Source organism: Rissa tridactyla, chromosome 1 (genome assembly GCF_028500815.1).
Source record: "Rissa tridactyla isolate bRisTri1 chromosome 1, bRisTri1.patW.cur.20221130, whole genome shotgun sequence".
In the NCBI taxonomy this organism is placed as follows: domain Eukaryota; kingdom Metazoa; phylum Chordata; class Aves; order Charadriiformes; family Laridae; genus Rissa; species Rissa tridactyla.
The window spans coordinates 208,072,116-208,084,982 of NC_071466.1; the positions used below are offsets into that span (position 1 = coordinate 208,072,116).

The window sequence follows — 12,867 nt, forward strand, 5'->3', positions numbered from 1 at the left end:
AGAAAATTGTCGTTATGCAGAATCCAAAGTACTTGCAACCTAACTTCATTACATCCACTATAATAATTTTCAGAACGTTTGCAACCAACCACTACGTGGCCTGTACTTAGTGGTTGTATTGATGGATGAACACGGACAGAAAACATACGGAGTCTTCTTTTCATCCTCAGTCAATAAGCCAACAAATGCGATTTAGTTTTTAAGCTGAAAGAAAATGTCTGTTGCTACTTTGTGTCAGCAAACATTATTCTCCCTTTGAGCAAGAGGGAAATTATAAAGGGAAAGTAGAAGAGATTACAGAATAAATTGTAGTCTCACACAAATATGCTTGTTTCTTCAGATAAAAACAGTCTATTCCTTAAAAATGAAGGGCTCTACATGCCCCAGCAGGCTCTGAAGCCTCCCAGGCGACTGGTGCCTGTGGTCAAGCTCACGTTTACATGGTGAAGATGTGTAACCTGGGATTAGATTGATGTGGGAAGAGGAGAGGGACAAAAACCTGCAAGAAATCTCTTGGGAGTCTCTGCCTCTTGGCTTGGGAGCTTCATTTAAGCTCAAGCCCTTGCTCTTTGACCAAGCTGCATTCTGTGGAGGTCTGTGTACTATGTTTGACTTTGCTGATCCTGACCTGGACTCAGGGACTTCCTGGCCTGACCACAGAGCTGCCTTGTCACTATAGACTTGTCAGGCTGACATGTGAAGCTGACCCCAGCACAAGCACTGGGTGCACCAGAAGGTCTCAATACTTACAACTTTTTTAACCTTGTCCTTTCCACACATTAATATTTGTGTTGAAGACAAAAATAAAAAAGAAATAACACCCCACTTCCTAAAACAAGCACTGAGTACGCTGTTACTTCTGAACTGACAGTAACAGAGTAAGACTGGAACTAAGTAGAAAAGCTCTCTCCATGTGGATGAGTACCTTTGCCCTGGCTAATCCATCTGCTGTACACTTCCACACTGGCCCAGCAGTGCCGGTCCTCTTTGATACTCTCTACACCGACAGATACTGCAAACACAACTAGACATTTTATGAAAACAATTGCACGTGATGTTGTTTCTGTTGTTCTGAATGACCGTATTAAGATTTCTAAGGGAGTTTTTTTTCAAATTTTCTTTTGGAAGTTGTGGAAAACAGAGAGCTACCTGCCAGAAAAGGACCTGGGGGTGTTGGTTGACTGCTGGCTGAATATGAGCCAGCAGTGTGCCCAGGTGGCCAAGAAGGCCAACAGCATCCTGGCTTGTATCGGGAATAGTGTGGTGAGTAGGACTAGGGAAGTGATTGTCCCCCTGAACTCGGCACTGGTGAGGCCTAACCTCGAATACTGTGTCCAATTTTGGGGCCCTCACCACGAAAAAGACATTGAGGTGCTGGAGCGGGCCCAGAGAAGGGCAGCGAAGCTGGTGAGGGGTCTGGAGCACAAGTCTCATGAGGAGCAGCTGAAGGAGCTGGGGTTGTTCATCCTGGAGAAAAGGAGGCTGAAGGGAGACCTTATCGCTCTCTACAACTACCTGAAAGGAGGGTGTAGCGAGGTGGGGTTCGGTCTCTTCTCCCAAGTAACAGGCAATAGGACAAGAGGAAACGGCCTCAAGTTGCATCAGGGGAGGTTTAGACTGGATATTAGGAAAAAAATTTACATTGAAAGGGTTATTAAGCACTGGAACAGGCTGCCCAGAGAAGTGGTTGAGGCACCATCCCTGGAGGCGTTTAAAAGCCGGGTAGACATAGTGCTTAGAGATATGGTGTAGTGATGGTTTTTGTCAGAGGTAAGTTGATGGCTGGACTAGATGATCTGAAAGGTCCCTTCCAACCTAGGCAATTCTATGATCCTATGATTCTAAGCTCTTCTTGTTGTCCTTCATATCCCTCACCAGATTCAGCTCCGAGTGGGCTTTGGCTTTTCTAACCACGTTTTAACATGTTTCGACAGTGTCTCTATATTACTCCCAGGTCACCTTCCTTCACTTCTCGTACCCTTCCCTTTTAAATTTAGAATTTTATCAGGTACCTTCATCACCTGGAGACAGAGTTTCCTGTCTTGATTCTGTCACAACTCCACGAATGTGTGTAAAAGGGACAATGCATTCTTACAATGTTGAAACCATCTCTTGAAAGAAAGACTAATTGGTGATATATAACTTTAAATATAAGAATGAGTATACATTACATCCTTCCTAAAAGTTCCATTCAATTTATTTGTTTATTCCTCTGAGCTCTTTTATTAAATTACTGTCTACTGACTTTTGAGTTGTTCAGAGCCCATAGAATGGCTGATAGAAATCTCTCAATCGCTCTTGGCATATTCATATCAAATGGATGGTTGCCAGCACAGTAATAGAGCATAGCATTTCTCTTCACAAATATGCTGCCATCGAAACTAATGAAAATGTTGATACTAAGTACCATCACTAATCTTTAAAATTATTTTAGGCAAGACACACTTTCTTAAATAATTTAAAGAAGAAAAACTTCAGTATGAGGAGACTCATACTGACTCTTTAAATCAAGCTGATGAAAACTCTAACTGAGAGAGGTAGAAAAAAAGGTTTGAAGCTCATGGAGGTATCCTGCATCTTTGGTTCTTCTCTGCCATTTCTGCCTTCATTTTTGAGAATGAGCTGAACTGAGTATATTCTAGGGAAAAACAGTTAATGAACAAAATGAAGCAAGTAATGTATTAGTCTATAAAGAGAGAAGCTGACCTCAACGCAGTCTCTAATGTTTCTATTGGGGCATACAGTAAAGTAAACACAGGAAGTTGCCATACAGTTCCCTTTTATGCCTAGCACTGGTTCTGCTATCTCTGCAAATATCAATATATATGTGCTTATCTACATATTTCTAATACTCAGCTTTCTGGCACATCCAGATCTATCCATGCACACAAGTATCTTCCTAAATCTGGCTTGCCTGGATTTCATATTTTATTCTTCTTCAAAACAAAACCAAAGGTAACACCACATAGAATGTAGTTTTCTCCTCTGTAAAAATGACATTTTGCATAAGGAACATTTGATGTACTAATTACATCCTTACAAAACTAAAGGAAGCAAATACTTTCGTATCATTAGTTCCTCTACCTGATGCTCTTAGCTATTTTTGTAAAATAGTGTTTCCTACTCTTATTCTACTGCATCTAATTCCTATTGTATCTAAGCCTAATGCCATTTGTTATAGTGTATAAAGAAGGTGGTCAGATGAAAGGAACTGGGCTTAAATGCCATGTGTCTCAACCTAGGTCATAGTCAGAAGGAAGCTGTCGTGGCCTCTTGATAGAGACAAGGGAACACAACTGTACTGAAGAGGCAGACGAAACACAGCTGAAAATGATTTGAAATCATGCATGTGATGCTAGAGGACTGTACAACAGTAACAAAAATACATGTAGGAAATGAGGGGATATGTGTAATAAAAAAAAAAATCTAATATTTCGCACATTCTTTCCACCCATGGGGTAGCTCATAGAAAGATTCTTTTGTGCTGCTGGTTACTATGGTGACAAGGACAGCCCAAGAGCCTACTTAGGACAGCAGTGATGTACCATCTAGCCCATTACTCCAGGCAGTGGGATACTATCAGATAAAAACATTAGGTCAAGAAACCTGTGACTGAAGACACCCTCTATAGCTTAGAGGTACTAAAGATTGATTCTTTTTAAGAGAGGAAAGACCGAGTGGGTATTTTTCAGGTAATAATGAGCAGACTGATCTATGCATTTTAATTTTGGGTTTTGATACTTCCAAATACTCTCACAAATATCATCACTATGGAGAAATTAATCTCTTTGAAGCAGGCTTACCTAAGGCCAATATAATGAAGCAACGTTTTACAATTTACAATATAATTTTCAAAAATCAAATGTGAAAATCAACCTTTCCAGTATATGAAACTTTATTTAATTTTCAGAACATTCGTGTGTATCAGATAGGTCTCTGCAAACTGAGACAAGATGTTTACAAAAGGAGGAAGATGGAAAAACTTCTGCAAATATCTATTTTAAAAATCTAAACCTCAAAGGGCCTACTGATTTGAGCTATAAATGCAAGGAAGTGGGAAGGAGACGATGCACAGGACAACACACATACAACTTAAGGACTGTCAGGCTGCTCCAGGTTACTCTATGTGTGTATAAAATTTAAGAATTGGAGAATTACACAGGAATTTTTGAAGGCAAGTTCTGACAGGAGTAAACACCTAATAACGAGTTAGGCATTTAGCTATGGAATAAACAGGAAGTGTGAGGATGTATTATATTAAATATAAATTTGTGTTTAGATGGAGTATATACAAGCAACAGATCCACCTGAAAAATAGGGAAAAGAAGCTTCTCCCATTTTATAGATGTGCTTTAAGGAAGAATACATAAAGATCCTGAGGCTCTTGCATTGCGTTGGTAAACAACTGGAGTAGACCAGCTAGCTAGGTATGAGAATATACTTTTCTGCATATAAGATAATCTTACACTTGAAAGTTAATTTCCTAGAGATTGCCACAGAGATGTATTTAAGAAACACTTCTTTTTCAGCACTTGGAAACATCACTATACAGTAAGCGGTGACAAATGGTGACCCCAAACACAGTACTAGTAGATCCCAAAAGCATTGAAACAGAACACTTGGAAATAAAAGAGATATGAAATTAGCATTTTCAATATTTTTTTTTTCTGCAACATCTCACTGTATTCATTTCATCAGCCCCTAGCATGACAAAACAAACAGGATTCAAGTGCTATGGAATATTTCTTCCTGTAAACTAGCCTAAGGCAATTTCTCTGCCTGTGCTACCAATTGTGCTAATGCTACAGTAACAGCTTTAGAATAATCCTCCTCACCCTCAGAAACACCGATGGTCTTATATAAACAGAAGAGAAAGGATCTCAAAAGATCTCAAAGGTCTTCCTTAACCAGTTGTAGACCAGAGACAAGACACCGCACACGATTGTCTTTCCTGTACCGGACATGTTATTCTGTCATTGATAACAGCATCGCTTAACAACAACAGCGGCAGCACAGGCAGTATGCCTTACCATAAAACAAGCCTTTCCATTAGCTAGTACACATCAAAAAATCAAGTTAAGGCTACTGATCACCTAAGTTCATTAAAATATACATCTACTTAAATTAATTACTGTGATTCAGTAACAGGAATCTTCAATAGGTGGAATAGATGCTGGTTGAAATAATCAAGTTGTATTCATTGACCTTAGCTCTAATAGCAAAGACATTGTCAGAGATCATGGATTCTGCAGGCAGGACATAAACATAGCATGGTGCAGTCGTATTTTCACTGACTTTAACCACAAGATTATCTGTCTAGTCAGCGAGTCACTATTTTTAAAACTAGACAGGTACAAAAATCTCACTGGCAAATATTCAACTGTCACACACACAAATTTACACAACACATAGAAAGCAATACAAACATAAAATTTAACAGTTCAGCTTTTCAAAGGACATCATCTTCTGTTCCTCTTCCTGTAAAAAATACTAGTTACATATTTCACTTCCACTTTCTTCCCCTTCATACTAGCTTTATGCCAGAATAATTTCACAGACTTTGAGTTACTTCTGATATACAGAAACCTCGTCCATGTAAAAAAGTCATCTTTGGTTATCTTTTATGGCTAGTAACCGATTCAGAATATTTTAAGGCAATACGTGACATAAGACAGTTCTTTAGGAGAATTCAGTTACCTGGGTAATACCTAGCGAGGCCAGTTGCACTACCAAAAACCTGCCATAATAAAGTGGGGTCTTCTTCTCTGTTCCGCTTGAATACATCATCCAACGCTGCCGTCCAGTTGAGTTCATTTAACACGATCGTTGCTGTCAAAGATAAAACATATTTGGTATTACAAAGTTACATCCTACCATGAACAACGACTACAAAAAGAAAACTGAACTATTGAAGAAAGTAATAGCATTTCATTTAACTAATCAACAAAGTAAATTTAAAGAAACACTCCTTTTCCTTGGAAATCTAAGTTCCTCATGCTCTCTCCTTCCCCTTGCATTATTTGCATGCAATGACCGTTGGTTTATTTGCATAGCCAATATCTTGTACAAATACTTTATTTCTGAGATGTCGCTCTAACTGCACTTCCCAGTTATAGAGAAATAAATGCAAGCATATAAATTTGATCTTTCTACTAATTACAACACACTGCAATAAGAACAACTAGGCTGATGTCAGCAAAAGTGGGTGAGTCTTTTATAAAGGTAACAAAGATGTCCCTTTCCAAACGGATGCTGTAAAAGGATTACATGGGAAATGACAATGATGAGTTACCTGAATTGTAACAATAAGGTGGCACCACATGCACAATAGTATTCATTATCACCTGCTAAAAAGAACCTAAAGCTCATAGATGTGATCAGTTACAGAAAGACCAGTAATGTGAACATTAATGTTTATGAGTTGGGTCGGCAATGAACTTGAAATACAAGGAAATTCACATTTCAGTTAAATACTATGTGGCCAATTATACAGAAACTTATATTTACAAAGTTGTCCTGTACCAATGCTTATTTTAATCATGAAAATATATAATACATTAACATGTTCTACGCCTTTTTCAAGAAAAAGATGTGTCGGGAGACTTACTTTAAAATTGATGAACACTGCTAGAATAATAGTTGACTATAGTGAGTAGCCAATGAAAATTTATTGTGATACAGAATATCTTATGATAAAATTTATGAAAAATCATGCTTTTCACCTCATTTAATCAGCTGTAATTATCTCATCAATTTCCCACAAAAAATATGAATAATGTTAGGCAATAGCAGAAATTCAGTTAATTAGAAAGAGCAAGGGCTTTTTGTTGATTTGGTCACTAATTCTTTCGAGTTGCCTAATGGCATTGTAAGTAATGTTTCTAAAACCAAACCACCTAGATCAGCAAGCCAAGAGTGGAAAGGGAATTAGAGGGGAAAAAAAAATTGAAAATAGGTAAAGATGTTGAAATAAATCGTATGAAAGCCACCACTGTAATACAGATCCTGCTTCCACTATGGTAATGCACACAGGAAAGAGAATTCAAGTTCTCTTGCAAATGGGCAAGTCAAGCTGAAATAAAAAACAGTTCATGTTTAGGGCACAGGAATGGCATCAAAGTACAAAATTTGGTACATAGGCCTACATTCTAGACATCTGCTACTGTGAAAAAAAGAAACAATAAAAATAAGAAAAGGTTGAAAGTAAACGTTTGACAGCCCGTTTCCAAAGTGAAGCTGTTAACAGGTACTAGAGAAATGAGATCGCAACATTAAATTTTATAGGCTTGTTTTTAAAGGTTAAGCAGAAAATTGCTACACCCTGTGTTTTGCAGAAAGGTTTATCTGTTTTTTTCAAAGTAGTTTTAAGATAATATTACTCTCTCAAGATATCGCTTTTTATAGAAATATTAAATTAAATTTCCAACTCTTGAGATTCCCTGTAAGCAGGTACTATAAACTTCTCTCTTTGTCAAGTAGGTAATTATAAATATATATATTTACTTAAGAAAGAAGAATGATTCCCTGAGGTACCATGAGAAGTTAATTATCATTTTAAAATGGCTACTGTTCAATTATCTCTTTCAGATCCCATTTGATCTGCTGTGTAATTAAGAAGTACAGACTTTCTCAACTTAACTTGGTTTCAGATCTTACTTCCAGAAGTGGATCCATGAAACTATTAGAAGCTCTGCCATTTACTTAGACAAGAATTTCCTTTTCTGCTTGAATTTTTATGTTTTTCGTGTTACCGTTTCCTCATCTGATGTACAGAGTACTTGGCCCAGGGGAAGCCGGTTGTTCCCAGTGGCATGTAGGGCACTGGAGCTTGGGACACTGACTTAAGGCACATTGGAGACAATAATTCTTACCTCTCTGCCAGCTGACAAAGCATTTAGTTTTCAGTGTCCTCTATGAATTCCCAAGCCCCATAACAATATAAACCAATGATTTTCTTTGGCCTTGTGACCTGACTTAAAATTGCTGCAGCCTCCACCCCCAAATCTGCCAGTGCCCTTACCACCTTGGTCAGACCACTGACACCTCTCTCCAGCAAAACATTTAAACAGGAAAAAACATAAATGTTTTTCTAAATGGGTGGCTCTGCGCCCCATGAAAAAAACCTCTTTGCGTATAGAGAGTGATATAATATTTCTAAAGAGAGGATTTCCTTCAGACAGTAAGCTTACTAATGAATAAACTATATTCAATAAAGCTATATTAAACACATTACTGTACATTTACAAATAGTGTTGCAGAGATGTAACATCACCCAAAAATATATAGCAGAGGCACATATATATATATGGACATATATGTTTTCACACAGCTTGGCACGTACACAGTCATATGTATAAAAAATGTATCTAAAATATATGCATATACAAAAAAAGGAGAAACTAAGGAGACAATCTACAAATAGTAAAATAACTGAGTACTGAAGTACTGAATAGATATATTGGAACTAATAATTTCAGCATTTTATTAAACTTATTGAGATTAGGTTATAAAGTAAGAAATATATCTTACTAGATCTTATTTGTAATATTCGTGGAGAAGTGATGCTTTATAGTCAGTCAAGAGTTTTATGATCTTATTTATGTACCACTTTCCCCTTCCTCCTTCTCCTCCTCCTCTACAACTTTCTCCCAGAGACAAACACAACACTTAAAAAACTCTAAGAACTTGCAGCAAGGGAAAAAAAAAAAAAACAACAACACAACACATAAAGTCGGAATTAAAAAAAAAAAAAAATTAATGTTAAATTTAAGATGAGCAACAAGAACACCGCACAGAGAAAGAAATCTGTGAAAGGTCTACTGATAGTATCTAACATATCTGTTCTCAAATACCAAAAAACATACCTTCCTGCACTCCAGAAATTCATAGTTAAGTGCCCGAGTCTCGTTTCAGGAATAAATTTTGACAACACACATGTAACTTCAACATATTATCACCTTCCTCTTAATTCACTTTCCCATTATGACAACAACAATTTGTGCTTGGAACAGACACACTGAGTCTATTTGGTGGGACTGATATGTAAACAGCTGATTGTGCAATCATTAAAACAATTACTTCTGGAGCAGTTTGCTATTTGAAATTCATATTTGCTCCTTTCATTCAGGGTTTTTTCTTTGTTTGTTTGTTTTTATGCCACATGCAAATTTACTTGGTATCGAACGCACCCACATTTGTGTTAACTGATCTAGTAGTCAGTAAATAAGGAAAAAGGTGCTGGGAATTTTAGCTTTAATAATTTGTTTCTCTAAGTGTTTTTCCATGACTTATATTACTCTTTTATTTCTGGTTAAGAATACACCCTGGACTTCAAAAGGCAAGTTGTAAATCAAGTCCCCAGTTTTTTGTTTGGTTTTTTTTTCTTTTAATGCAATACCTCTGGTAATAGGCAATTTCAAACCAATACCTCTAGACTCTGATTTAAAGCCTATGGCAATGGATTTGAAACTTGCCAAGCAAAGAAAAGCAAGCAAAACCACTCATAAACAGCAACAAAACTATTCTTCGAAAGGTTCCTACTAAAATATCATGATTTTCAATTTGCACAGAAAAATCAATGCAGTGCAACTTTCACTAGCTCAGAGTAGAGACCATGGCACCTGTCAGAGGACCCTAATTTGAGAGACAAGGATTTATATTGACTTCATGCATATACTGAGAATTTCATTTATTTTTCTGTTATTAAAAAAATACGTTTTACAAAAATAAAATGTTTAGAGGTGTTATAGCCACACCAACTGAGATACTGTATGTCCTAGAAACACTTGCCTTTCTTTTTGAGTTAACTTCTGCACAGGAAAGAGCTTTTGACTGATAATTGGCAGAAAATCTAGTTGGAGACAACTCTCCAATAAGCTTATTTCCAATTCTGCTAAAAGAAGTCTTTGAAGACTACTACTTCAAAGTACTTCAAGTGCTACCTTTCACTTGATGTGGGCAAGATGAAAAAATAAAATTTATCATCACACAATAGGAAGCATCATTCTTTCTGGCTAATTCCACTGAACTCCATCCATCTTTTCCTTTTCCCCCTCTTCTTTATGACATGAGGTTTAAGGGCCTTGACAAGGAGTGGATTCAATTTTCCTCTGCAAATGCAATCAATAAAAAAATAGCGAGCACTACCATGCTCTCTTTAAAAGAACTGGAATACACTTCTGATGATTTATTCAATGTATAGGCCCTGGCCTGCATACAAGGTAAAGTACAACTTTATTTGAAAAGCCTGAAAGCGATTTACTATATCTGAAAATATGTCAGCTGCGGTTCCCTGATGCGGCGGCTACGCATGCACCGGGTAGAACAGAAGGGAGCTCCTCAGCAGTTCATTAATCTTCTTTTAGTGTGTGGAATATATTACACTTCCATATCCTATTTAATGAAGTTGACTCGCTGATTTCTTTAAAGATAACACCGACTAGTTATTGCTATGAATTAAATACATATTTGCAGTCAAATATTGTTATTTAAAAGTGAGCACAGAGAGACAATACATTTGCAAGTGCATATTTTTATATATATGTGTGTAGACAGAGTCTTCCATCTGTAGCCATGCTAATCAGATATTATAGAAATTCTACTGAAGATTTAAACTAGTCGTCTTTATGATTTATGTGTTTACTAAATTTTTCAATATTACATTCCTTCCAGATTATGTTCAATTACATAGAATGTTACACACTCTCAGCTGTCATTGGAAAGTTGTACTTCCATCTCATTTTATATTGGACTAAGAAGGAATGGTCTTTTTTTATTTTAACATATTTCTAATTAGATTTTTGCACTGGCTTATATATGTGTGTGTGTATATATACACGTATACACACGCACACATACATATTTTCTACCTAATTCCCAAATATAGTAATTTGAAGAACTATTCTGGCAGTACCACAACTTAGATTCATGAATTTAGAGTCATGTTTTAAGCCATCTAGGTCTCTTATGCAAAGTTCAGCATGAGCAAAAGGCCAGAGCAAAAGAAAGATTATAGTGGCTCCAAACTGAACACTGTCTCCAAGGTAACTGGTCCTTGGAGTGGAATCAGAAATCTGAATTTAGATACTTAGGCTTTCCACAGAAAACCTGAGGAAACTGTCCAACTCAAAACAGTCATCCAAAAAGACTTCACAGCTGATTAGAAAACAGAAGAGAGTAACAGGAAGATTCTGAGAGCTAGGGGAACCGGGGAGTGTTTTGTCCAACATCTCTGTAGAGGTTAAGCAAATAAATCAGAGCTCAAAGGATGCGCTTCCATCCACTTACACTGTTAGAGCACACTGTGAGATACTGATGGATCGTAGGAGTGTGCATCTACAAACTTTATGTTTAAATATTGTTCGCACACGTACTCCACAGCACCAAATTTATCAGACTAGTAACAAACATTGTAATAACTTGTATTTAGTTTGAATACATCCACCAGCTGATTTGGAAGTGTTCTATTTATTTAGCTATTCAACTAAATACTTTGAAAGGTAAAGAATTATAAATAGGAACAATATTACAAACTGAATAGACTTTGTTAATTTTTATCAGAACAAGGATTTACAAATGCAGAGGAAATGTATTATTTTCATTTAAAGCATGGGAGGAAAAGAAAAAAAAAGTCTTAAAATTTAACATACAATAGCTATTATATAGTGACGTTTCCAAATGGATAGGTCATTACTTTAAGTGATGCACTGCTGAATCTTGTATATATAAATCACTTACAAAATCTTGCTCTGAAAGTAGCATTTGTATTTCCTGTCATATCAGAATTTAAAATTACTGGATAATCAGATCTGTTTGGGTAATGTGCACTCAATGATGCATAAAAAGCAAAGTATTAAAATACAATTTTTAGCATATGGAACAATAATGAAATCAAATAATTTCAACATCTAAGATTGCTGAAAGAAACTTTTATAAAGTAGATATTTTACACTCTCAATTAAAAGCATAAATGATAAAATGTCATGTACTTCTGTCTTTAAATGAACAACTTCTCTACTCCCCATTAGATATCTGACATTATGTCCCAGAGACTTCTATAAATAATTCTCTGAAGAAGTCACTGAAGTCTAGCATACTGTTGTGTCTGTGTCAAATCAAGTAAATTAATTGGCAATGCCATACGCTGTCTGCTGCCTGGCTTAGCCGCCACATGCTGATAGCTAAAGCAGAACAGTAAAAGCTCGTTAAAATAAGAAACGCCCAGGAGAAGGAGATGAGAATAAAAATGTCAAGAAGGGAAGACAGAATTAATCTTCTATTACAGCTCAACAAAAAAGAGTTAATACAATGCATAGTCATAGACTCTTCCGTGCACACTCATAATTTTTCAACAAGTTATTTATCTCTATGAAACACAAAAGACACCCATATTATATGTTGCAAACTACTGTCAATAACAGTATTTGTGCATCTAAAAAGTTGGGAAGGAGCATTGCTTCCTCTAATATCAAAATGTACCAGCATGTATTCTAGAATGGAATAATACCCGATGTAAAAAACATACAGTACTCCGGGGTTTTTATTTTCTGGGAAGACCAAATATATGAAAGATAGCTTGGATTAGAGTGTTTCTGGAGGACTTTCAGATTTTGTAGAGCTATGCGCAATGTAAGAACCTCAGTAAAATGTAAAACAGAATGAACTTATTAAAGTAATTACAGAGCGTCCTGATTTTTTAATATTTATTATTAGTTGTTACAGGTGACTTCAAAGTAGGGCCTCTAATTGGAAATAATTTTCTTTAAAAAGAAAAACAAAAGCAATAAAAACAGATGAAGTATTATTTTTAAATGGTTAGGTTGTATTTTTATGGAAGTATCAGACATTAAATACCAACAAAACACCCAC

At 36.3% G+C, this 12,867-nt stretch overlaps 1 protein-coding gene across 4 annotated transcripts in view; it reads right to left on the bottom strand.

Annotated features, from left to right (window-relative positions):
• CACNA2D1 (calcium voltage-gated channel auxiliary subunit alpha2delta 1) overlaps positions 1-12,867 on the bottom strand; it is a 429,793-nt gene that overhangs the window by 124,068 nt on the left and 292,858 nt on the right. For all 4 annotated transcript variants that reach the window (XR_008465561.1, XM_054196028.1, XM_054196020.1 and 1 more), the window contains exon 7: positions 5,698-5,829. Coding sequence is in view for 3 of the 4 variants with exons in the window: in XM_054196028.1 (XP_054052003.1) it covers positions 5,698-5,829 (132 nt within the window). In the remaining variant the exon portion in view is untranslated. The remainder of the gene's footprint in view (positions 1-5,697; positions 5,830-12,867) is intronic.